Source organism: Aulonocara sp. 'chitande type north' Nkhata Bay, linkage group LG18 (assembly GCF_057382095.1).
Source record: "Aulonocara sp. 'chitande type north' Nkhata Bay isolate Kocher_YH1m ecotype deep benthic linkage group LG18, A_spYH_male_GT1.1, whole genome shotgun sequence".
Lineage (NCBI taxonomy): Eukaryota > Metazoa > Chordata > Actinopteri > Cichliformes > Cichlidae > Aulonocara > Aulonocara sp. 'chitande type north' Nkhata Bay.
In genome coordinates, this window is record NC_141361.1 from 36,078,039 (window position 1) to 36,104,178 (window position 26,140).

A 26,140-nucleotide genomic window follows, 5' to 3' on the forward strand; every position below is an offset into this window, starting at 1 on the left:
TGCCTAATATGCCAAGGAGTGGCCAATCAGAAAAGGGTCTGCTTTAAAAACTTGGAGCAGAAAGTTAAACTGGATCGTAAAATGTGAGTCAGGAAAAGCTGCTGTAGTCGAATAATCTGTTCACTTTAACATGTGAGAAATTACTATATTGTAATTCCAGCCTCCGTTGTTTGTATCCGCTGGCTAGTATTTGAGACTCACCTTAGGCCAGAATGAGAAGCCAAAGGCTCGGTCCTGTAAAGCCTGCAATGCAGAGGTTTCAGGCAGGTCGTCGGGGCAGAAGCCGTCTCTGGTTTCATCCCGGGCCGAGGTGCTCAGAGATGCGATGCTCTCCTCGTCAAAGTTCTTCTGCTCTGACGCAGCACTCACTGTGTCGAGAGAAGGAAAGTCATGCTACAAGCCTTAATTAAAAAGACATTCTGAATTGTTATCGAGGGAGCTAAACTCATTTTTTCCTCTCGCCCCTGGAACTCGGGCCTATTTCTGGTGTTTCCCCTCATGACTCGTCAGGGTTTTAATGAGCCTGTGACCGAGTGTAGGCCCAGCAATAACAGTGACTGACAACCAGGGCAAATAAAGTCAGTAGCAAAAGGGTCATAACACACAAAAGTGAAATGAGAGAAATTTGTGCAAGCTACAGTTAGATTTGTTTTATCAGAGATGAGGCGAAGAACTCATGGTTCAACATTATCCCTGCTCAGATCACTAACTCGGCCTTCACTCATACCTTCAGCCTGAGAAGACTTCTCCGATTTGTCATCTTCATCTAGCCTCTCCTCCTCTTCCTCCTCTGGGCTTTTCTCTGTGTCAGCAGACTTTGGAGATTTAGGAGACTCTGGGTTCTCCTTTTCTTCTCCATCTTCCTCCTCTGCAGTCTTTTGAGCTGGTTGCACTTTAGGAGAGGAGTGTTGGAGTTCAGCGAGTGTGTCCTTCTGGTCACCGAGTGTGCCGTTTTTCTCTTCTGTCAGGTCTTTGTCCTGGTCATTGGTTAGCTTCTCTTCTTCACCACTTTGCTCTTCTTTGTGCACTTCTTCCTCTTCGTTTTCTGCCTTTGGCTGGACCTCTTCTTCTTTCTTGATCTCCTTACTTTGTGATGCAGCGGTCTCATCTTTATCTTCTCTGATCTCTCCCTCATGTTCCTTCTGTTCATCGGGAGTTTCAATTTTAGCACACGGAATGTTGTTGGCATCCCCTTCCTCCATTTCGACCACCATTTCTGCTTTCTCGTCCTCCATCTTTACAGCCTTCTCTTCCTCCACCTCCTCTTTTGTTGCATTGACAGCAATTTTGGCAGCAGCTGTGGCACTTGCCAGTTCCGCAGGGGTTAGGAGCGGAGCAGAGGTACTTTCTGCCCCTCCCATCCCAGCTTTGGTGATCTCTAATGAGGCTCCTATGCTAACGTTGGCTCCTCGCTGGCTGGTAAAGCGTTGGTGGGCCTCCAGGAAGGCCAAGGTTGGGTCGTTCAAGATGTGATAATCTGTGCGGCTCACACCATGTTTCGAAGCACCCAGGAGGAGGTCCCGGTCGTGGCGGCCACACTCCCACCACTCTGGAAGGTCTGGGGAAGGCTGACAGAGCTTGAGGCGTTCAGAGAGCTGAGGGTGAGGGAGGACCTGCTCTCGGATGCGGCGGAGAAGCTCGATGCGGTAGAGGGTCCGAGAGGCACGCTCCTCTGTTATGGGGTCAATGATCAGAGTCGGGTCTGGAAGTTCTGACGACAAATAAGGCAAACAAGAATTAGGAAAATAAACATCACTCAAGTTTAAACAATCTCAAGAAACGTGTCCATAAGTCCACCTTACCTGTTTCAGTCTTGACTTGCATTCTGCAGACCCGTTTACACATGGCGATGAATGAATAGTAGTACTTCTCCAAACTCTCGTCTGTTTTCTTGTCCAGTCGAGCAAAGGCTCTGAACTGCGTCCAATCAAATTTCTGACGTTTGGTATCAAAAACGACTCCAAAGGTTGAAACAACGCGATAGAAGTCGGCCTCTTCACGACGCGTCCATCTGAAAAAGAAATGTAAAGAAAATTACTGGGAGCTGTTGTTAGGGAGTCACTGTCTCTTTAAACATAGAAGCATTCAATAAATAATAACTTGCTAATAAATGAAACGCTACCTCTGTCTTCTTTCCTTGTAGTACATTGCTCCCTCAGACACCAGGGAGCTGGCGTTCAACACTGGAGATGCCTCTGGCATAAACTGTCCACCTTTGACAAAATAAGCACTTCCTTTAGCCAAATATGGGCTTCCTTCTGCCATGAACATCCCTGCGCCATCTTGGATGTAAGGTGCTGCTCCTCCCGTTTCAGTAACCATACCAACTGAAGGCAGGAACTCCCTGCGTCTTCGTCGCCGGCCATCAGGTCGGTTGAGTGCCTCCTGGCGAAGCTGCTCTCTCCGGTTGGAGCGCTGGTAGGCGGTGATGAGGCGGCGCAGACGAGCTGTCAGAGCTGAGGCTGCTGGCCAGTAGAGGCGCTCATTGGAAGCAGGAGCCCTCTGACTGTTTTCATCTGATTTTGCTACCGGAGAGAAGAAATGATCTCAGCGTCTGAATAGTTGTTCTATACTGTGCTGCTTCTGGCAAAGCGTACCATAAATAGTCAGTAATGGCAGCTCACTGTGCTTTATATCTTTTTTTTGCAGTCATAAATATTCTGTCTCAATGAACATGGTTAAAGTTTGTACAAGTAATCCCTGTGAGCCAAAAGCTCAGGCTTCAGTCTGCTATGCACTCGTTTTTTTTTTCTACTTTTGGATGTGTGATATCAGCAACGTTTTACTCCGGAGAGGCAGCAAATCAGAATGAAGTCGAGTTAAATGAGGGGGAATTAAAACACAGAGGATGAATTGAGGTGGTGCTTCAACGCTCATAAGACACATGAGAATTCAAGTCAGTTCAGTTTTATTTAAATAGCACCAACAGTTCCCTCGAGGCACTTTAGACTGTAAGGTGAAAACCCTACAATAATATAGATTATTCCAATAAAATACGGCTTCATTTGAAAATTCATTTTTTGTAATTAAACCACATGACAAATGGTTTCAGTCAGTCAGCACTTTGTCAAAAACTACTTTTGGACAGTAACAATTTTTGCTCGCCTCCGATCTTTCTGGACATTAATTCATTAGAAAAAAAGAAGCATTTTTTTAGGTTTTTCAACCTGCTTTTATGTGTGAAAAGGTAAGAGGAAGAAGATTAACGCCATTAAACGATCCACAGGGTTTAAGTCAACTGATCTTACGATAAACCAGGAGCGATTTTAGCCCATTTTTGGGGGTGCTTCAGCAAAATGAATCAAAGCACCCCCAAAGAGTTCTTACTTTTTTTGACAATATTTGCTGTTTTTGGGACACACTACTAAAAGTATAAAAAGCATACAGTACTGAATTGAGATGGAACATTTTAAGAACAAAAGTATAGATAGCCCCTCCCTCCCAAAATAGTTTGTTCCAGCTCGCCTCTCCCCTGCTCTGGCTCTAGCGCTCTTGCTGGCAGAGCGATAGTGGCTGAGACGCAGCGGAGCGGAGGTGTACGTGCCTGCCTTAAAACAGGACATATTAGCTGCATTTAACCTTCAGTTACTCTTTATATAATTAGGTAGGAGTCAGACCATGTTTCTTTTTAGCTGAAAAACATTACACCAGGTAACCTGCTGTGTTGAAAACGTGTTTCCCGACTATGTTTGCTACCCTACAATTCGTCCTGCTCTGTAGTAAAATCAGCGACATTTGACCGTCCTGTTGCTCCCATTGAAATGTATACAGCCTATTTAAAATCTAAAACGTAACATTGTCCGTAGCCTGCTGTTGTTACCACTGTCCTGTTTGAAATGTAATGAGAGAAACTGGTTATTTTGTCATATGTGCCGATATTGAACCCAAGGTACTAACTAGAGGGTAAAATTATGATGACTGATAATGGAGATGAAGACAACAGACGATGAGAACAGGGAGGAACAGGGGTTTAAATGCATCAAGGAGACAGTCAGAGGGAACTCGGGACAACTGGAGACATTTAAGGATGCAGGGACTGACAGAGATGGGGAAGAAATCTCATTGTGACGAGTAAAGTTTACCTTGCCTGGATGGGCAGCTCTCTGGGTGCTCAGCACCCCCAAAGCTCTGATCCTAGAATCACCCCTGCGATAAACTGATGGGAACCTACTAAATTAATCAGTAGGTGCGTTAAAGCCACCTTTCACCCCTTCCCCTCTTTGTCTGTATGGAGTTTACCTTCATTCTCTCCCTCTACACCCTCATCTTTGTCATCAAGTGGAGAGTTGGTGAAGTCATCCATGTCGTCTTTAAAGGGCATCCGCAGCGGCTTGTATTCAGGATCCTCATCCTCACTGTTGAAAGTCACAGGGAAAACTTAGAAATTCACCTTCTGGAAGACGGATTCATTCCTTTGTCACTTTAAATCAGATCATTCCAGGCCGTGCAGGAGTTCTGAGCACCACTTGAAGAAGCTTAAGTGTTACAACAGAGTGGGAAATTGGACAAACTTCAAAGGGCATTACAATGTGACTAATGAAACACAGAGATGGGGACTAAAACAGACAATACTACAAGGACAGGAGAGTAAAGAGCTGCTGGTCAGTGAAGCCTGCTTTCTTACCCCTCAACACCATCTGCCATCATGTCAGAGCCCCTCTGCTCAGCAGCAATGGCTTTGGCGTCTGGCATGCCCACTCGCTCCAAGAAACACAGGGCGGGGTCAGCACGCATTGAGTTGTACTTCTCATAGCCTGAAGAGGAAGAGAAAGGCATGAGAAATACAGACACCAGAAATCGACGCCTGCAGGTGTGGGAGGATAGAGATTAGAATAGTCAAAACTGGAAAAGAATAACTAAAAGGTTTTCCCTTCAAGACACACCCAGCTACGGGCAAACTCCTACAAGGGTGGGTGAGAGAGAAGTTGTGCTTTCTAGCTCAATACTAAACAGGCAGAATGCCCCCCACACACACTTCATATTAAATGAAGGAATAGACAAAAACAGCAGCAGAAGGGCAGACCCCAGGAGCCAGCTGCTGACAAGACAGTCTGTGTGTCCGTGTGTGCATGTTTCTGAGTGTGTACACTTGCCCATGTTCTGCCCGTGTGTGTGTGCTTATCCAAGTGAGCCTGCAGGTGCTCATTTGTGTCAGAGGGGGAAACGGGGGGGGGGGGGGGGCAAGGAGGGATGGAAAGGAAAAGGAGAGAAGAGAGTGTGTGTGTGTGTGTGTGTGTGTGTGTGTGTGTGTGTGTGTGTCGTGGAGTCTGTGAAAGTGAGCTAGTGAGTGTGAGAAACTGTGCGTGTTTGTCCGTTAGGAGCGTTCAGGCAGAACAGATTAGAATGTGCAGATCCTACCGAGACACATCAGGAAGGAGAGAGAAAGACGGGTGAGAAAAATGGAAGGAATGAGAGGAAAATACAGAAGAGTGGGGTGGAGGGTGGGAGGGAGGGAGGAGCATGAAGAGGAGGCTTGCAGTAACAACCGCACCACCTCTTCGCTTATCCCTTATTCCTTCTCTTTCCACCACATTTCAATTAGGAGAGATGTCACACATTGTTCCCAATCTCTGTCACACACACACCTCTGTGCCCGCAGCCAAACTTAATCATTGGGGTCTTTATAGGCTATCACTCTTTCTGTGCATATGTGTAACATTGTCTTGTGTGGCACAATCTGTGTCTGCATACAAACCTGTGTGTGTTTTATATCCCCCCCCCCCGAAGGCCCTCCTGAGTGAATGAGGATTATGATTAACTACGGGTGAGCCCTTTTGTATTCCTGTGTGTGAGTGTCCTAATTGAATCATAGAAGGTGGCAATGATGGAAAAATTATGAGAATTATGCCAAATTAATATGAATGAGGGTCTCCATCCACAACGTGCACACACGCTTAACTCTTCCCCGTCAGTCTCTGACACTCACACACGCAGTCTGCACCTAACATTGGCCCACTGGTCAATTAATGATGCACTAAACAACCAGTTCCACAGTTAACTGAGGTTTTCTTATTGAAACTCTAAAACTAGACTAAGACAGAGCATGCAGACGCGCGCACACACACACACACACACTCAGTAGCGAAAGTAGCCATCAATCACACTCCCAACAGCACACCAAGCCGGCCAGCTGCGTACAGCTATCACTATAGCAACACCAGTCAACTGGTGGCAGCAGAAGTGGGAGGGACGAATACTTTCGACAGTAGTGTTTGTTTGTGTGCGTGCATGCGCGTGTGTGCTTCTGTGATGCTCACTGTGCCTGGATGCAGCAGGAGTTTGTCTGTAGGTGCTGACATGTTATCTGAGAGTCTCATGGCTGCCATGTTGGAGGGTGTGGATCTGTGTGTATAGGCAACGTGAAAAAAAGCTACCGTGTTTGAAGACGCCGATGAGCAGGGATTTGTCAGCTTCACTGTCCCACCAGTCAGCCGGCACCTCAGCATGAAACGGCTGGGGGATCCAGATGTCCAAAACACTGTGGCAGAGATAAACAATGTCAACTAAATAAACTCTGCAGGCTTAGTTTGATCTGGTACTGAATCAATCTTTATTTCAATTTTAAACAGAGCATGAGAAAAAGGCTGAGGTTGAGACGATAGACCATTGAAGCTCGATCAGCTGTAAGCAGGCATTAAAACACAGTAAAGCTGTATGTAGGTTCATTTTACTCAACTAAGATACCCTGATACAACTGAACAACAACATACTGATGCTACCATCACGGTGCCTAAACTCAGCCTTAGACCATGCGAGGGGGGCGGGGTGGGTTAAATCCATTTCCCCCCCAACCAGACTGAGACATCTGGTTTGTCCATGCCTGTAAATAAGCTGAATACTTTCAATTACTCTTAGCTCTTCTATGTTGTAGCGCCAAAACAAAAAATAAATAAAATGCATCCATTATGGAAAGAAAATGGCGTTTCCAGCTAGTTACAGAGAGAAAAGGGTACAATACACAATGGAGCAGAAAGACAGAGCATGACAGGAGGATATAAAAAAACAAACAAAAAAAACCTGGGGAAATGGTCCCTTATCTCTGCAAACAGCAGCATTCCCAGCCTTGGCAACACACACACACACACACACACACACACACACACACACACACACACCAAGACTGGCATGCTAAATCCCCCTGGCATATGTTGGCACGATGGCACCCCGTATGCTCACGTCTGGCACGCGCTGATACACACAAACACACACACACGGTAGTCACAGTAGCCACTGAAGGGGGAGGGACAGAGAAGAGGGGGTGAGAGAGATCAACATGGAGTGCATGTGTTCCACATTATAAATGCATTCACATCTGGGTGGCAGCGTGATGGAAGGGGGATGGGAGCTGATGAGAGACTAAAGTGCACTTCAGAAAAAGGCAGGGATGGACAGATGGCAAGGAAAGGGTAGTATGACAGAAAAGAAAGGAGGAAGCCATGAAGGAGCTGTCAGAGTAAGATGAAGCTGACTGCTGAGGTGAGCAGCATATCTAACCTTCACATCCACACCTCTGCACCATGAGGCCTTGTGCCAAATCATAATAGGCAACAGCTTGTCAAAAAACTTCTAAATGGGTCAAAGTGTGATAAAAGGACCGGTCCCCTGATAAAGTAACTGAGTGTTGTGTCTGTCAGAATAGAAAGAACCCTGCCAAAGAGGCCACTAGAACAGCCTGAAATATACTTGAGTAATAATTCATCACAAGTTCATATAAATATCCGCCTCTCATCTCACTTTCATAATGCATCCAATACTTGAAGCCTCTCCATTCCTCTCAAAGTTCTTCTAGGAATAATACTCTCATGCACAGGGTATTTATTGTGTTTATTTCCTTTGACTCGCATCCAACATCCTCATGAGAAAATGCAGGAAAAGCAAGATTTCACAAAGGCAGAGGGCCTTGGGTGTGTCTTTTATGTCAATTACAGCATTTTAATTAAATTTGATCACGGATCAGGCTCAAGATCCCTGAACTTTTGAGAGACTATTTACAATGCCAAAATAGTTTAGAACGGGCTCGTGAGAGCAACAAAAGACACAAAACAAAGATTTGTGCGTGCAAATCAGTTTTCTGTAGTGTGTAAAGATATTGTCCAATAAAGTGAAGAATTAGAAAATAGCACTGAGAAAGTCTACTGACCTGGAGTCTGCACCTTCCAGGATGCGCTCAGCCTGGTCACCTATGACTTCCTGTCGCAGATAATACAGCATTCTCACTCTCAGCAGGACCCTGAGGACGAGGAGGACAGAGTTAGCAATGAGGCTTTGTGACGTACTGGTGGAGAAAAAAAAAAAAACTCGTAATGAGGCAACATTTTCAAACCCTCTATTAATTGCTTTTTCCATTATTCAAGTGTTTGATGGGATTTCTGGATCCAAATGCTTCTTCAGTTTTAAAGGAAAACAAACAGAGGCACCAGTGACCGTTATAAACAACCAATATTCCTAGTCTCCCAATGCAATGATATGATGTGAATGACACTGTGAACCCAAGCTCTGAAAGCAAACATAGGATCCAGGCATTAATCAGAGGTGGAGAGGCAACAAAAGCTTGTTTATCAAAAGATGAGATGGTAAGTACTTAAAAAACAAAAAACTCTTTAAACAAGTTAAAACGGCAGCAGATTTTTGGATGGTCTGTGAAGTGAAGGATCATTATAGAATGGCACATCTGCCAAATGGTGGCTAGCGAGGTTTTATTAAGCTAATACATACATGGCAGCATTGACAATGTGCCTACAAAGCTTTAAAATGAGGATTTAAATGCACAGACAGCACTGCAGCCAAGACAGCGTGCACCAAAAGTGCATCACCAACCGAGCATGGATGAAGATACATTTTGTTGTGTGCTATTTTCTAGTAAAAAGCCATCACCTCAACACTCAGTTGGCCTGATAGTGATTTATTTTCAAAACTTTAAATAGCCATTAACAACCATATTAAATGTCATCACAATGCCTCAGTTTCCCATGACATTTTCAAATTGCTTGTTTTTCCTGAACATGAGGCTTCAGATACAAAAATAATGTAAACCCTAGAAAAGAAGCAATAAATATGTGACAAACAAGAACAAGACAATGTCATATAAGATCAAGAAATTAAACTGAATCATCTTCTGTAGTTAACTGGTATTAAATAAAGGATCTTTTAAGAGATTTAGTATGGTTCACATTTTGCGTTACAATGTTCTCTCTTTTGAAAATACAATTCAAATGTTTCAATATAAAATATAGTTCCTATGCATTTGCTACCACTAAGGACAAAATAATTATGGTCATCTCTGGAAAAGAATGAAACGTGTTCCGTATGATAATTAGCTTTGAACGCCTTAACATGTAACATGAATCAGTTTAGCCAAACACTGTGAATCAGATTTGATCTCCTGACACTGGAAATGCTGCTATCTGGGAGATCTGGCTCACTGTAAACATTTGTCACAAGATTTGTCACCAGGATTTAATGCCAGTAAGGATGTTTGGAGCAGGACACAAGGGGAGGACAGCCAGGTTAGGTTGGTTGGTGCAGAGAGGAGATGGATTGAAAGGACTGAGGAATGCTGAAAGGGGAGTTAACGCAAAGTTTGGAGAGGCAGCGAATAGTGTGTGTGAGTGTGTGTGTGTGTGTGGTGGTGGTGGTGGGGGGGGGTTGGTGTATGAAGACAGTCATTTGCAACTCATTCTGCAGCATGTCTGTGTGTTTGTGCATCAATGGCATCACAAGTTGCAGAGTGTGTGTGTTTGTTGGCAGGCTGTGTGTGCTCATCCATCAATGTGCCAGGTCTGATTAGCCACACAACGCTGTGCTCCAGCCTAGCAGATGGCACCACATAATCACCCCCAAGTGTGTGTATGTGTGCGTGTCTGTGTTTATGTGTGTCTTTCACCCACTTCCAACAGGTCTGCCTGCCTAGCACCTGGCCTGGCATGCAGCCAGAAAAACACACACATGCACATGCACACACAAACTTCCCCTGTAGACAAAAAAAAAAAAAAACCCTTGGAATTGAATCGTGAGGCCAAGGAAGCATATCTCCCTGACAACAGGAGAGAGAGCTGACCACACACAAATGACTCAGTGTGTGTGCGACAGGGGAAGTCATGAGACTGCTACATCCGTTAAAGTTTTGTTTTTCATCTTCATCTTGTTTTTAAAGCCACAGTACCATCCACTAACTTTCCATCTAAATGAACATTACCCACAACAATGCCTTCGTGCTGCTGGCAACATAAGTTGGCCACTAGCTGCCCTGATGTGCCACGTGCCTTTAGATGTCTGGGAAGTGCCAATACACCCTCCGCAGGGGTCGCTTCATTATCGCATAGATGCAGCCATTTATAGCCTCTGCACTATTCTCCTAAACAATAGGTGCTGCTGCTCTGACCATTTTGCGTCATACGCACTGATCAGGAGCAGCAGTGTTTTTTCCCCCCCCCCAAAGTTCTTTCCACAAACTCTAGTTTTCAAACATTTGCCACATCGTACACTTGTGTCTTCAACCCAGCAGCGACGGCCGTGCCATCAACTTACAAAAATCAAGAGGTGCATGACTAGCCGACACGCCACAAAGATTGTGTCTGTCAACATCATAACACAGGATATGATGTGGAAAGTTGTCATGTGACAAGCATAAAAACGGACTAACTTGTTACAATGATGTTTCAGGTGTCTCTTGTAGCTATCCTCTTGCAGTAAGTGGTCAGGATTACAGCTAGCCAGCCAATCAGCACGCGGAGTCTGTGGAGGTGGGGCCTGGGGCTTCCCCTTTTTGCCCTTCCTGCCCCTGGGCACAGGGGTTGAGAGACCTAAAGGGAAAGACAGAAGATGGTGAGGCAATAGTCAGGGGCGTCTACAAATAACGACCTCTCAACTTTTATGATACATTGTTAACAAGTCAGCACAGTTTCATACAGAAAACATGACAGCATTTTGCAACTGCAGTCTGTTTGTTTCCACTTGTTGTTCTTGGCCTCTCTTTTTCCTTCTCCTTCCCCAGGCCCTGAATTCTCAGGGCGCTCGAGTAACCACCGAGCAGGCCCTAAAACTGCCTACAGTGTATATTTAGTGCAATCAGGGCTGAGAGTAAGGCGTGTGTTACCAGAGTGGTTGGTAAGCGTCCTTGTGGTCCCATCTTCGCTCGGAGTGATCAGGTCCCAGATGAAACTTTTGATGTTTTCATCTCCACGGTAATGTAACAGACAGTAGGCCAGGAGGGCTCTGCAGATTGTTTCCACATCGCTCTCCTTCAGCGGGCGCTTGAAGCGGCCGTGAGCCAGAATGTCGCTCCATCTACCCCAACTGGAGACATTGAAGGGAAATATGAATGCCACCACTCTGTCAGTATCTATGCCAGTCTTTCATATGCAATATTTAATGGCCAACATTAGTTTAAATGCAGACATCACTATTGCTCTGTGAAAATGAACTTGACTTCTTGGATGTGGGAGCAGGTATTCTGGGGGAGACCAACCCCTCCCACCAACAATGGGATGAAAAAATACTGATTGAAACTTGAGCGTTTTTAAAATGGTACTTTTATTTGGTCAGAAATTTAAGTGCAAATAAATACGTTCATTTGTTGAATTTTAATTTTATTTCATTTGTTTTTTACTAAAACTCAAACCGTTCATAATTAAGTGCTACACTATTCTGTGGCTCCCACGATCCATCATGAATTCAACGTACAGACAAGTCCTCAACACACTTCTGTCAGTCACACAGCCACTATCCCTGCGGAGGCACTCGTTGACTAGCCCCTTACCCTAACCATCCCAAATGTGTTACACTAACCTCATTCAAACACTACGGTTTAACCCTCAAAAAGCAGCCTGTAGCCATTGAGACCTCAATTTTGCCCCCCCAGGGCTTAGTGCAGTAATTATAAGGTTCCCATTTGAGCATAACACACACAAATGACTGCTGGGTTCCCGTTATGCTGTACCTCCTACCATTCTGCTTACTTAACCATTACTGGCATCCAACTAGTGTAACGCAGACATCACAGTGTTTTCATGGACCACAGTGTATCTCCCCCCACTTCCACAGTGGAACCAACCTAATGGCTGATGTGGTGGCCGGGAATGCTCAGACTCTTATTCTCAACTGAAAAAATTTTTTCCACTGCTGCTGCTTCCCAATATTCAATGAACCATGTGCACCAGCCTACATCTGAAGCCTTTTAAAAAAAGAGGGAAAATGGTGGGTGACAACGAGCGAGAGAGACGGATGATGGGAAAAGACAACAGAGCGGCGAGCAGAGACGACTGGCCCAGTCAGACAGTGTGTTTGTGTGTCCTACAGCCTCAGGCCACGAGACTAGACTGTAACAATAACAACGCTGACATCTCACTAGCACCACTGTTCATTGCATGCACGCACACACACTGACTATTCAAGTCAGGCATGAAAATGGAAGGGCTTGCCAGATAATCAGTCTCCATGGTAAGTATGTCAGTCTCACTGTGTAGTATTCTGCTCTCATATATGTGACTTTACAGACCGTTGTTGAATACAGTCGAGGTTAAAGTTGAGTGAACACAGGACACTGTGTGCAGCAGAATAAGAATGTTTGGTATGTGCATGGTTGTTTGTGGCACTGATTAGCAGATCCAATGGCCTTGACTTCACTGATTTCTCTTCTCCACTCCATGTGCATTACCAGACAACCTGCTCTGCCTCATGAACCACAGCTACCATCATCAAATCATATTTAAAATGTTGCTGACATGTGTGGTACTTTATGCCTTGTTTAATACCGCACACGTAAGATAAGGTTAGTTTGCACAGCAGTGTATACTCAAGCAGCCCTTATTCCCTTCCCTATGCAAGATGTGGTTATGCCTCAGTTTATGCTGACACAGCCTACATCCAGCCATTTATTTTCAGCAATACTCCACAATAACCTGGTTATTGTTCTTTTTTTTTTTTTTACAATTTCCTGTCACAGAGAGAGGGATATGCAATCTACTAGTTGCTGCTAAAAACTTGGACCCAAAAGCTAAAGCTGTTTGCTTTAGATCAAGGGGAGTGCCAAGGTCCACTACATATTTATGTGAAAGCAGTGTAGCAGGGAGCGCTAACAGAACGCTAAAGAGCAGCTACCATTGAACTTAGTCAACAAGAAACATGAAGATGTGACAGACCCATAGACCAGCAGGTTCTTCTCCACTCTGAAGCACTCTGATCGAGGGTAGCCCTGCGTTTTGTCTTGGGGCCGCCGTGGTTTGGATGAGGGTTTGCTGGGCTCATCTTCATCGCTCTCCAACTCTGAGAACTCCAGCATCTCTTCCTCTTTGACGCTGCTGAAGTGCCGTGTCTGCTTCCTCACTCTGGGTGTGTCGATAACCAGCGTGTTCTGGAGACAAAAGAGTTTTGTTTGAATAATTTTTGTCACTTTATTAAAAACCTATGTTCAGTTACAGCTGGCCTGAAATATGAAGAGCACTGTCTGCTTTATTCCCATGAAAATGGCCCCATTTGTACATTTGGTGTATATTCCGACTTCTCCAATTCCTGAATACATGGCATCCCCCTGAACCAAATCTGAATAATTGGATATTTGGCCCCACGTTTCATACATGATACTGAGAAATTTGCTGCCTAGCTCAAACATAAACTGGCATTAATTATGTTGTCTAATGAATTACATTTTTGTTCAATTAATTTGAACCACCCCCACCCACTTGCAATCCCATTAATATGCACAAACAGGGCAGTAGTTAGTTCCACAATTATCACAGAGCTGCAGTCATTTCCATTTTAACACGGTACAATAAGAAATCCCAGGGGAGAGGCCTGTATTCATGCTCGTAGAGCTGGATTAAGTGTTCCAGTGGAGGGTCCTCCACAAGAGAGGCAGTAAGGGAGCACGGAGAAGAAGTCGTCAGGAGGGAGAAACGCACACGAGGGGGAAGGGGGTGTAATAAAAAAAAAAAAAAAGGCCAATGATATAGAGAGCGAAGGAACGCAGGAATATAAAGCTGCCAGTTAGCAGAGCGCTCAGTGTGTGTGTGTGTGTGCAAGAATGTGACGGAGGTTGTGTCTCTGTGCGTGTATGTGTGAGCACGAGCCTAAGTGATATCTCTGTACCCTCCAGGCATCTGTGCTCTGTTAAGTGGAGCTAAGCAGCTTACTCTCTCTCGCTCAAACACACACACACACACACACACACACACGAGCAGGGAAACATGGGTAATTAAGGAAGAGAGGAGATTCCCAACTGTCAATATTAATCTCTCTCCCCCCTCTCTGTACCTCCCTTCTGTCCCGACTGTCTCACTCTCCAGCCGTCTCACATTATTTAACTACCAATAACTATTGTAACCCCCTTTAAATAACAGAACTCAGCCCAGAGCTTTGTGTCCTCAACTTTGTGAAGTATTTAGATACATGGTGTGACGGTTCTCTGTGGATTTATGGCTACACTGCATGTTCCTGTGTGGTGTGTTAGACGCCAGGTACTTGTGTTTGCCACATGTGTGTAGTACCCGTCCATTGATGGCATCCAAGTCTAGCTCAGCCTTCTTTGCCCATTTCTGCCAGAAGTCTGGATCCTCCAGGGAAATGTCTGTTCGGTTGCCTGTCGCAACAAAACTAGCCTGCAGACAGAGGAACACTTGTTAGCGATTTATTTTTCATATACAGATTCTCTCTCCCCCCCGCCCTCACTGTAATTTTTTTTGTCACCTTAGCAAAAGTGGAGCCCTTGCCCTCGGACTCAATGGTGATGGTGTGCGTTCGTCTCTGGAGGATCTGGTCAATGTCTTCCTCGCAGAATTTTGAGCCTTCGTCTTCCTCGTCCATAAGAGCTCCGTACGCTCCCTTTCTCAGCAGGTCCTCGATTTCTTTCTTTGACAACTGCTGGACCTGGACAATGACGGAAAATATTTATTTCCTCTCTCTTTCTAAAGGGTCAGGTGCTTAACCCAAAGAAGAAGGATATGATAATCTGAAGGATGAACTTTAAAGTGGACTGATGCTGTTATGTGTGGATATATCCGCTGGTGTGAGGTCTCACCCCGCTGTTGGCATTCTCTCGTCCACTCATGCTCTGGAGAACGGCCTTGTCAAGTCCCAGCTTCAGGCTGGCCTTGTCAAACATCTCCCTCTCATAGCTGTTCCTGGTGATTAGGCGGTAGATCTTGACAGACTTGGACTGGCCAATACGATGACACCTTGCCTGGGCCTGGAAGAAGACGCATTTAGAGTTGTAAACACATTTCTGCTTTTTTCTGTTGATTCTCAAGGACACTATTCATTTGGAGATGATTGAAGATGCAGCGCAGATTTATTTCAGAGCACACATCGGGGGTGGGGGTGTACCTGGAGGTCATTCTGGGGATTCCAGTCAGAGTCAAAGATAATGCAGGTATCTGCTGCAGTCAAGTTGATGCCGAGTCCTCCAGCTCTCGTGCACAGCAGGAAGACAAAACGATCCGAGTCTGGTCTAGAGAAGCGGTCGATGGCTGCCTGCCGCAGGTTACCACGAACTCTACCATCTATACGTTCATATGGATATCTGGACACGGAGCAAGACAACCGGTCACAATTACAGTTAAAGTGGAATTGCACACAGCAGTACAAGTTTTGTAGCAGAAGCAGAAGTTGTCTCAAGCGGCCTGCAATGCCAGTCTGACCATATTTTAATGGCTCATCGCAGCTAAAATAAACCTGATGGAATGCAGATCCTCTCTTTGTTCTGCTCTGCCGAAAGCTGATGTTGAAAAGTGACGCTCCATTTTGTTTCTCGGTCTGCATTTCACTGCACATGTGAGCATTCCAGTACGAGTCAAAGCGAGATGTCTGTACTCGAGTTCATTAAGTTAGAGATATCTGCATGACAGGAGTGCTTAGAGCAGTCGAACCTTATCATCTGACACTTTAGTCATGTTTAACACGAGCATCCGCAATTAGTTCAGTGAGTTACTTTTGGGTAAATCGAGTATTGGATACAACCATGCTGACAAAAACTTGATATTTAACTTCCGCAAACTTCTCACCGTTTCTGGATGAGGTAGTCCTCCAGGATGTCCAGACAGCGGACCATCTGACTGAACACCAGGACTCTGTGACCGCCAGCTTTGAGTTTGGGAAGCAGCTTGTCAATGAGCACCAGCTTTCCGGCAGCCTGAATCATGGCTTGGAGGGCCATGTCTGGCATATCTGCCCCACAACTATGGGAGTCCCTGAACTCCTCAATGATTTTTTCTTCCGCTCCTGTGCAACAAACAAGTTTACAGTTACAAACATTGAGAATTACAAAGTCATTCTTTCATTTTGGGGAGCTGAGTATGTACCATTAATGAGGTAAGGGTGGTTGCAGCATTTCCTCAATTCCATCATCGTGTTGAGGAGGTTGGGGACACTGGCTCCTCCGCCTCCAGCCCCTCCAGCCCCTCCTTTGGACAGGAAAGAGAAGTTCTTCTCCAGAATGGCCCGATAGTATTTCTTTTGGATGTTGGTAAGCTCCACCTAACAAAACAAAAAGTCATTTATTCAAATCATTTTAATTCCAAACTCCAGTGTTGCCAGGACTGAAGTGGGCTTAATGTTTCCCCCCCTTTTATTATATTTGCTTTGTTTAGCAACTGCAGAATCACTGCTGTTCTGGTAAAAGGGTTCTACCTCAATTATGGTCTCCTCCTTCGGGGCCAGGTTCTTTTCCACATCCTCCTTCAGTCTTCTGAGCATCATGGGCTTCAGAATGCCCTGCAGTTTTTGAACCTGATATACACAAAGGACATGTCACTGCAGTGAGAATTCAGCAAACATGAAAAGTCGTCCTACAGCAGAGTATCCCCGTTACCTGTTCTTCAGTCTTAAGGTCTCCAAATTCAGTCATGAATGTTTGTTCAGATGGGAATCTCTCCGGCTCCAGAAAGTTCAGTAAGCTGAAGAGCTCCTCCACAGTATTCTGGAGAGGAGTTCCTGTCAACAGAACTTTGTGCTCCTAGAGAGACGGTGAAGAAAGATTTAGAGTTTCTAAAAATGCAAGCAGGAAATGTTGACAGAGCTTTAACCCACTGAAGAAAATCACATTTGTCCTTTGGTCCTGTGAATCAAAGAAAATTACAACCACATACATCTGCCACTCACCATGTCCATCATTTTGAGTCCCTCCAGTAGTTTGCAGTTTCGGTTTTTGAGACGGTGGGCTTCATCTATCACCACACAGCGCCACGGGATGCTGCGCAGCTCTGGACAGTCAGCCAGAATCATCTCGAAAGTTGTTATCACCGCATGGAACCGATACACTCCCTTTATTATTTTACCCTGGAGAAGTGATTAAAAAAAGAGAGGAAAAGCATGAAGGTCAACAAAACAGTCACCATTTGTTGCAAACGCGAGTCAAAGACAGACTTTGAAACAGAAAAAGTCTGGACATTAACGCTCTGATGTCTTCACCTGAGCATCTGGTTTCGGTGTTGTTTCTTGAGTATTTCTAGTTGTTATGCAGCTTTTAATTCAAACCAGGTCAAACGCCCCAAAACCTCCTCTTGCTATCATAATCTGTAAAGATCTACCTGGAAAAGTCCCAAGCATTTGGTGCGTGTGAGAAAGCAGATAGGCTCCGCACGACCTTGAGGATTACCCCAGTCTGGATTATGAACAAGAAGCTAGGCAAGCACACTAAAATGCTGCTTCGCAGGCTTGCTGTGACACAGGTTACACTAAAAGCTGTTAGCAGCATTGCACAAAAAGAGCTTACAGTTTCCGGCTTAAAGCTAGAGGACTAAAAGAGCTTATGCAGCAGAGGAGCGCTGTCCATCCCCAGCTAGCTGAGGTGGTGTTCAGACCTAGAGACCTTCTCACACAGCAGCATCCTGTTTCTGCCTCCCTAATCTACACCTCTATGATCCTTCTCATTTTTCCTCATACAAGCTGTCACAAATATGTTAGCTGCGTAATGAAATATTTGACTTTAAAGCCTATACTATGAAGCAGGATTTAAAGATTTAAAGGTAAACATAAGCAACTCTATTACTAGTACACGTCTCCATAATTGTTACTGGTATGATGCTGTTAATTGCACCCCTAATGTCAAACCCAGAGGAAACCCGGGGATAACTTATTGAATAGATAACTAGCTGTGTGTGAACATTTATCCAGCTCAGGAGGATACCCCGAATATGTTTGAATAGGTTTGCTTTATAGTACAAGGCAAATGTATTAAAGGGGAAAAGGTATTTGATATTTAAATGTTTAATTCCCTCTCACCTGTGCATCTCTGTAGTACATCTCATAGGCCTGGATGGTCTTCCGGCTGGCCTGACTGCCATGGTAGACCACCACGTTGAGCTCAGTCCAGGTTCTGAACTCTCTCTCCCAGTTGGGAATGGTGGAGAGCGGTGCGATGACCAGAAACGGCCCTTCAATGCCCTTCATGTAAATCTCATAGAGGAATGTAATCGACTGGATGGTCTTCCCCAGACCCATCTCATCAGCCAAGATACAGTTACGTCTGTGGGGGGACAAAGGCAGACAGACGCCTTTTATATCACCTGTATTTGCGCACACTGACCACAAATTTCTTAAACAGTCTTCCATAAGCTCTTTGCTTATTACATTGCTTCACCCCTTTGGAAAATCTGTTTTCCAAATCAGTGTTCTAATGACAAAAAAAGCTGGAAAATATTTGGGTGTTAGCTCTCCTGTTGGATTTGACTGATTTGACTGAAATGACAATTATTCACATTGGTGCACATAAAAGCACAACAGAGGTCTAAAGGAGATCTGCTTATTTCTAGCTCAAAGTATTTATTCTTGTGCTCTACAGCTCACAATAATCAACTTTTATGCTATACTGGTCTTTGATCCAGCCCCTCAGTTTTTCCCCTTCTTGATGTGCCTGTGACCTCCATATTAGAGATAACTACTCTTTCCGAGTGCAGGGCCAAGAGTAGGAAAAACTGTGTCGAACAGAACTTCCTGACCAGTTTGGAGGCTAAGCTTTCACCTGACAGGGATTATGTGTGCATACACTGATGTGATCATCTGTCTCCCTATGCTCTCTCTCTTCTTCTCTTTGACCTAACCAACTGCTCATTGCTGCCTCTCCCTGAGCCTGGTTCTGCTGGAGGGGAGTTCTTCTATCTCAGCACCGCAAAACGCTCGCTAATAGGGGATTGTTTGTCGGGGTTTTCTCCAGAACACTGTAGAGTTCGGAGAACTCTTTAGCTTAAAAGTATAAAGTGCCTTGAGGGAACTGTTGCTGTGATTTGGCGCTATATTAAAAAACAACAACCCTGAATTGAGCACCACAGAAAAATATGAAGAACACAACAGCTCCAGTTTAAAACAGTCATTTCAATTCCATTTGTGTCGAGCTGCCTTCCTGAACACTTTGGCGGTGTGATTTCAGGCACAGATGATGACGCCAATGGGAAGGCTTAAACAGCAGTGCACCACAGGGCTATTTAATATTCACTTTAATGCCCACTTAAGAATATTAAGTAAGGTGATATCACATGTGCAGACTGACAGAAGCAGTTAGGAGACTAATTCAAAGAAAATGCAATTAATGGTGACTTACGAGTTGTACCAGTTGAAAGTTAGCCAGTTGAGGCCTTCTAGCTGGTATTCCCTGAGTGCGTTGCCGTTCCTGTATTCCCTGGAGCCCTCCAGCTTTTTCCAGTCAGCTGCAGGAGGCCGATCCTGGACACAACAATAAAACAGATAGGGTTATTAAAAAACAGTCAGTGTTAATGACTGCAGTGTTTCATAAAGATGCAGATACTGTTTGTGTGTTTGAGGGGTTAGGATTATGTGTGTTGCTCTGGGTGCTTTTGCTCACTAAAAGCTTTCACCCTTCACAAGTTTTCCTTTGCAAACACTTTTTTCGCCCAAACCCTTTGCGGCAAATAACTGAACCCCAACTGCCTCTCCTGTGAGTCTTCGTCCTGGGAGTGTAACTCCAGAACTACTGAAGGCAATACTGCCCCTTGTTCTGTTTTGCAGTCTTGAAGTTATGCAGAGCATCTTCAGAACAGAATGACAACTACAGTCCAAAATGGTGGAGTTGAGCATTGCTTGTATTGTGTAGGTAGATGGAGACACGACGGCAGAGTAGTCATTCCAGTTTTACTTCTTGGTAATCTACTCAAGTCTGCTACTTGGCAGTCTCCATGAACAAGTATGGCTGGTCATGGAAAAAACAAAAACGCCTACAGGTATGCGGACGTCTGCACGGACCCTTGGGCTCACTGATGACAAGATGTTAGAAGGCATCCAACTGCAGGTGGAGATCCTTTAATCCAGCCAAAGAACAGGGATGGCCAGACAGGAGCCAGCCAGTACGGAAAACATGACAACTGGTCATGAGCATGACAAGCTTTTCTTTTCTTTTAATACATTCAGTGTTTGTTTTCTGTTACATAACACCCTGATTTCAGTTGTGTTTACACTAAACAGCGCCCCTTTCTGGGTAAGTAAAGTTTCAGTCCCAAATTAGCTAAAGGCATTAGCAGCACTGTGCTGTTGAGACAATGAAATACAATCCAGGATGCACACTTGGACAAATTAATGTGATAATACTGCACAGCTTTTAATACAGAACTTTACAACTGGTTGTAGCCATTGGTGGCAGGTATTTTAGCGAGTGAGCTGTACACGTGTTTGATTAGCTCGCAGGACAAAGTCACATTGCAGGAAAAGTTTAACCTAATTCAACTTTTTGGCTAGATGACCCAGGGTTTTTTGGCAGGAGACCTTGCTGACAAAAAAAAAAACAAAAAAAACCCAGTGTTAGTACCCCGCTGCACTGACAGACTGGATCCATTCTAATAAATGAAAGGGTTATATCTTTCACACATGGTTTCTGTCAGCAGCCTTAGGATGCCTCACTTTTTAAACCACATATTACAAATGAAACTGATGTTGGGTTATTAAGGATTTTTTGACCAACTAAATTGATGGAATTCATCCTCTGGGGAAAAGGCCCTTGGTCCACACTGCAAATGAGGCTAAAAACTGCCTCCCAATGCTGCCACTATATGATGGAGCATTACGAGCACGGCCCTTAAGGAGAAACAGTAGGCAGGAGTTAAAATAGATGGATGCAGGCTGAGGAAAGAGTGATGGAAGGAGAGACCACAGCCAGTCAGCTGCTTCTGTTCAGCATTAAACACACTGTTAGTGGTTTGGCTTGGCCACAAGAGCAGGGCGTATGTGTGCGAGTGTGTAAGACCGCAAAAACGTGGCCCTGTGGAGAGCAGTTAAGGGAGCTGTAAATCTGGAAGAGGAAGGAGCAGACAGCAGGCCAATACACACGAACACGCCTATAAGGAGGAGACTAGGAGACAGACAGCACCCAAAGCACAGCCACTCACCACTCTCTTAGTGTTGGGCGTGCGTGCTCCGATACGCTCAAATTCGTCTATCTTGGACTGGTCGATGTCGGCCTTCAGCTCCCAGGTGGAGTCTTCGTAAGGCAGACTGCACCACTTCACCAGATATAAGGTCACCGTCTGCACACATAAAACACAGGGCGCTTTGGTGAGTGTGGGTGTAGAGAAAAAAAAAAGAGGCTCAAGCCCAATGAAAGAGATCAAAGCACCTCTCCATTTTCATCTGTGCTCTCTGAAACGTCCAGGACACGGTCCACCTCCACATAGTCAGGGTTAAAAGGCTCATCATCCATCTGCAGAGAAAAGAAGTGGAGTTTTAAGATACACTGAATATGAAATAATGAGGCCTTGCAGAGTAAACTCCTCTGTATGAAATGTGTTCTTAGTTTTATCTACCCAGCTTTTCTATTTAACAGCTCTATATGAAACTCAAGTCAGTGTCTGTATAAAGCAAAACTCTGGGGGGGGAAAAACAATTTTATAGCCAGCAACATTTCTTGACACATTCCATTCAGAAGCACTCCTTGTGAGTGGTTACTTCCATGCAGCGGAAGGTCTGGTTTGTGGTGCAGCGTTTTGGTCTTACCTCAGTTATAAAGGTGTTGAGTTGTTGCTTGGCCTTAAACCTCTTGACCTTCTGGTGTATCCTCTTGTCCTTTTCTAGTTCCTCCAGGTCAGCCCAGCGACAGTGGAGGTATGAACTGAGAAGCACAAAATAAATTTCACATCAGTCATTTCAAAGAATTGGATGCTATAAACTAGAGGAAGAAAATCGTATGTGATGTCGTAGGGAGATCTCCAAGTCTATCAGCTAGAGTACTTCTTACAGAAACTGTGTCTCACGGATTAAAGACATTTGTATCTCTGTTCTGGACTGCTTAGTCAAAAGTCTGGTAAAGTCCATCACCTCCGATTTGACACCAGTGTTTTTGTGCAGATGTGTCCCCCAAACATCCAAATTAAATCTACTTCAATGTCTGCATATATCAGCTCTCCTTGCCTTCTATGGCTGTGAGCTCAAAGTATTTCGGACTCTGAATCAGACAGTAGAAGCTCTCCAAACTCATGAAAAATGTATTGTTTCCGGCATATCATAGACTTAATTATTATTGAGAAAATAATTGATCTAGTATTAGTTGTATCCCTGTCCAAAGGAGGGTTAATTCTTTAAACTGCCAGCTGCTAAAATCAAAGCTGAAGCGAATCAGGAATTAAGCACACTTTATTTATGTTAAATGCTGGGGGGACTGAAAACTACATTATTTGCATGTTGGGGTCAAATTTGCTTAGAGAACAAGCAACTTTAAATTGTTTTTGTAAAATGCATTTTTACATTTCACACAGCAAGAGACAGAAATGACACAGGTATCTAATGAATGAAAAGCATTCCATGTGCTTCTCATTGTGATAGGATGCACCTGCACCAGTTTTGTTAATAATGTGAGAGAGGATCTGGATCACATACTTAAAAATGTCCCTGTGTTCACTGAAATAGGTCTTTAAATAAATAGAAAAAAGAAGAACAAGGCAGCTCTGATGTGAAAGAAAAAGAGCAAAAAAAAACAAAAAAAGCCAAGCTACTACTCACAAGCCCTTGAACTTGACGTAGAACTCCTCCACCTCCACTTCCTCCCCCGACTCCCGCTGAAAAGAAAAACAATACAAAAAAGGGATCATAATCACAGCAAATACAGCAGCTGCAGAAGTGGCTCAACATTATTATACAACATGTGGTCGAAGTAGTGAAGGAGCCTGCACGTGAGTTTCACTCTGACACGTCATTCAACAGTAAACTGTCTCAAACTGAGAGAAAGGGGTGCCCTTCATGTAATGTGTAAGCAGCCTTGCACCTATTTAACATTTTGGCTACAACATGCTGATCAAAAATAAATAAGGCTGTAGAAGAAGTTTTAATGGGTTTTAACAGGAAATACTTGAACAAATTCAACTGCTAAAATCTGTGTGACTGAGCATTTTGTTTCATAAATGCATAAAAAGGGGAAATACCAAAACAGTAGCTCTTTCAAGCAAGGCTGTCCACTTTCATTCACCATTACTACTGCACACACACCCTCTACCATGCTACTACTACTGTAATGCCATGAATCATCAATCACACACACACCCTGCCTGAGGAAACGCTAGTTTGGCGTCTGGTGTAGCTAGTATTGCGGTTTTGGCTGTGTGCCAAGCCCGAGGTCAACTCTGAACAGAGCTGCAAGAGAAAAAGAGTGGTGTGAGTGTGCTTGTGCACGGGAGTGTGTTGTGGTGGTGGGCGAGGGGGTGGGGGGGATAACCCATTGGCAGCTGGCTAGCAAAGGAGAGTTGGCTGGCGATTGTGTGTGTGCGCTTGTGTTGGCTCAGGGATGATCTCTCTTTAGACAAGGCGTAGAAAACAAAGCAAGGCCGACACCTACACACAGTCAATCGCAGGCGCACACAGAGCTCAGAGCATACACATGCTGAAATATAAGGAATCTGCTTTCCAAGTGAAAACATGCTGCATAAGCAACGTATGTATGTGTAATGTGCTTATGTCAACTGTGGGAAGGCTAATCACATGACGCAAACCACGACTCTGGCCACCCTGTGGATCTGTGTATTGTGTTAGTGTCATTAGGGTGTGGATCTGTGCAGCTCACTTGTTTTTTGGAGGTGCGCATGCCCATGATCTTCTCTACAACTGGTCCTTCAGCTTCAGCCACATCCTGGAAACACAGAACAAGCAAATTCATTCACCGTGCTGGATTGTTTCATGTGATGTCTGGATTGGATACTGGTCTGATCTGGATTTAAAAAAATAATAAAAATCTAGCTCGGGTATTAGTTACATCAGGCCAATCTGTTATGTTCAATGCTGTGCGTTTACTACACCACATGTTAGCAGAAGTGCACTGGTTGCAATCCAACACAACATGAAGGAAGCTGACAGCAAAGCGTTGTCAATTTGGATGCATTTCCTCCTAACTGCCTGCTTCAACAACGTTTACTTCCTATATTTGCTGTAGTTGTTGAACTAGCTGCAAACCAATCAAATGATTCGAGATGAATGCAAAGCTCACTCTTAATATATTCATCACTCCACTTATGGTAACATAAGTACATGGACATTGTCAACAACTTGATTACAATGATTTCACTTCATGTGTCTCTTGCCAGCTTCGTTCCACATTTCAGTACATCAATGTTCAAATGCAGCCTTACACATGTTATTCCAAACGGGCAAATATGACAAACAGCATCATTCAATCGCGTCATTTAGCTTCTGACAAGTGGTTCACTGAAGACAAACCAAAAACTGAAATCTTGGCTGCACCTGTTGCTGCGATGAGGACGATGGAGACTTTGGCGATGGCGAGTCGTCTCCGCTGTCATCGTCTTCAGAGATCCTGAACTCCAGATCCTCTGTGTACCTCTTCCTCTTCACCTGACGGCTAGACCGACGCTTCTGATAAACAGAGGGAGAGTAAGAACATTTAGGCTACGTTCACACTGGACGTCTTAATGCTATTTTTGATCAAATCTGATTTATTTTTGTCTGTTTGTTCACACTACAAATAAAATGTGACAGTAAACGCGCTCTAGGGTGAACGGTTCACGGCTCTCAAAGCAGCCCACATGCGCAAAAGAAGACGTCACACACAAAGCGTGTTTACGGAAGAAAAAAAATGGCGGCTACAGAGCTAGTAGGTGTCGTTGCAGCAGTCTATCAATTTCTGCACAGTCGTAACCGACAGAATTTTGACAAATTAATTAGAGAAAGGACACTGAGAAAAAAGAGAGCCCGTGCTTTAACAATGGCCACCATGCTTTCTTGTTTGTCTTCTCCGGTGCTGATAATTGGCATCTGTCTTATGTCAGTGACGTAAAAGAGCAAAAAAACAGCAGTCACTTTCGAAAACATCAGTATGTATCGGATTCAGTAACACATACGAAAGTGACCCAGGTCAGATTTGAAAATATTGGATTTGTGCTGTTCAAACTGTCATAGCAAAGTCGGATTTGATGCACTTTCGCCTGCAGTGTGTAGCCTTAGTCATCTGCGAGATCTCAGTGATTTTTGCCTTCCTCCTTCCACTAACTGTACAGCAAATTAACTTAAAAATTCTGATGACACTCATTGTATTGTATATTTCCTCCTTTTTCTATGCTTCACTACACTTTACTACATGCTGTACAAAGTGAGCCACTTCACTGCCACTTGCTGTAGTGGTTCTACTATATTTACTCCTCTTCCTCAGGTGGAGACAGGTGGGGACTTCACCTATTTTACTTATTTTATCCAGCCGTTTTGTTTTAGTGTCATTTTTTGATTCGATTTTGCTTTGTACATTTATTACATTTTTATTTAGCATTTTATTGTGGTTCTTTTTAGTCTTTTAATTTATTATTTATTGTGCAGAATATTTTTCTACTTCACTAATTTAATTCTATTCTACTTTCTTAGATATATAACACAGATTTCATTGTTGTATGCGTTTACTGGCTGCATTTAGGCTGCTATCCCAACTTTTGGGATGAATATAATATCCTACCAAATCTGCACTGGTAAGCGGAAAATGAAGGGCTGTACGTCATCATTCACCAGGCATTATTATTTATTATTCACTATTCTGTACCATATCGCCCAGCATGTTATCCATATTTAAAAAACCAAAACCTTTACAATTCAAGGGGCTCAGAATGTTTCAACATAAGAGTGCGAAAACAAACTAGGGTAGCAGCCTGGAGAGGACATGTTTAAGGGGACATACAGCTGCTAAAGTGCTTTCCTGTTTGAATTAGAGCTACAACTCTTC

The 26,140-nt window shown here is 44.2% G+C and overlaps 1 protein-coding gene across 3 annotated transcripts in view; it reads right to left on the reverse strand.

Moving 5' to 3' along the window:
• The window catches only part of LOC147309095 (ATP-dependent chromatin remodeler CHD7-like), a 72,325-nt gene that overhangs the window by 6,793 nt on the left and 39,392 nt on the right, over positions 1 to 26,140 (reverse strand). For 2 of the 3 annotated variants that reach the window (XM_086273359.1, XM_086273360.1), the window contains exons 6-33: positions 24,658 to 24,789; positions 23,984 to 24,049; positions 22,930 to 22,985; positions 21,928 to 22,042; positions 21,551 to 21,634; positions 21,324 to 21,461; positions 19,529 to 19,650; positions 18,214 to 18,457; positions 17,092 to 17,268; positions 16,802 to 16,945; positions 16,621 to 16,719; positions 16,293 to 16,467; positions 15,996 to 16,212; positions 15,319 to 15,514; positions 15,014 to 15,181; positions 14,683 to 14,862; positions 14,484 to 14,594; positions 13,140 to 13,351; positions 11,096 to 11,295; positions 10,643 to 10,802; positions 8,141 to 8,230; positions 6,375 to 6,478; positions 4,625 to 4,754; positions 4,240 to 4,355; positions 2,123 to 2,525; positions 1,803 to 2,011; positions 728 to 1,711; positions 202 to 368 (exon numbers count right to left, since the gene is read on the reverse strand). In XM_086273359.1, the coding sequence (XP_086129485.1) occupies positions 202 to 368; positions 728 to 1,711; positions 1,803 to 2,011; positions 2,123 to 2,525; positions 4,240 to 4,355; positions 4,625 to 4,754; positions 6,375 to 6,478; positions 8,141 to 8,230; positions 10,643 to 10,802; positions 11,096 to 11,295; positions 13,140 to 13,351; positions 14,484 to 14,594; positions 14,683 to 14,862; positions 15,014 to 15,181; positions 15,319 to 15,514; positions 15,996 to 16,212; positions 16,293 to 16,467; positions 16,621 to 16,719; positions 16,802 to 16,945; positions 17,092 to 17,268; positions 18,214 to 18,457; positions 19,529 to 19,650; positions 21,324 to 21,461; positions 21,551 to 21,634; positions 21,928 to 22,042; positions 22,930 to 22,985; positions 23,984 to 24,049; positions 24,658 to 24,789 (5,199 nt within the window). The remainder of the gene's footprint in view (positions 1 to 201; positions 369 to 727; positions 1,712 to 1,802; positions 2,012 to 2,122; positions 2,526 to 4,239; positions 4,356 to 4,624; positions 4,755 to 6,374; positions 6,479 to 8,140; positions 8,231 to 10,642; positions 10,803 to 11,095; positions 11,296 to 13,139; positions 13,352 to 14,483; positions 14,595 to 14,682; positions 14,863 to 15,013; positions 15,182 to 15,318; positions 15,515 to 15,995; positions 16,213 to 16,292; positions 16,468 to 16,620; positions 16,720 to 16,801; positions 16,946 to 17,091; positions 17,269 to 18,213; positions 18,458 to 19,528; positions 19,651 to 21,323; positions 21,462 to 21,550; positions 21,635 to 21,927; positions 22,043 to 22,929; positions 22,986 to 23,983; positions 24,050 to 24,657; positions 24,790 to 26,140) is intronic. The other variant, XM_086273361.1, reaches the window with a different exon arrangement.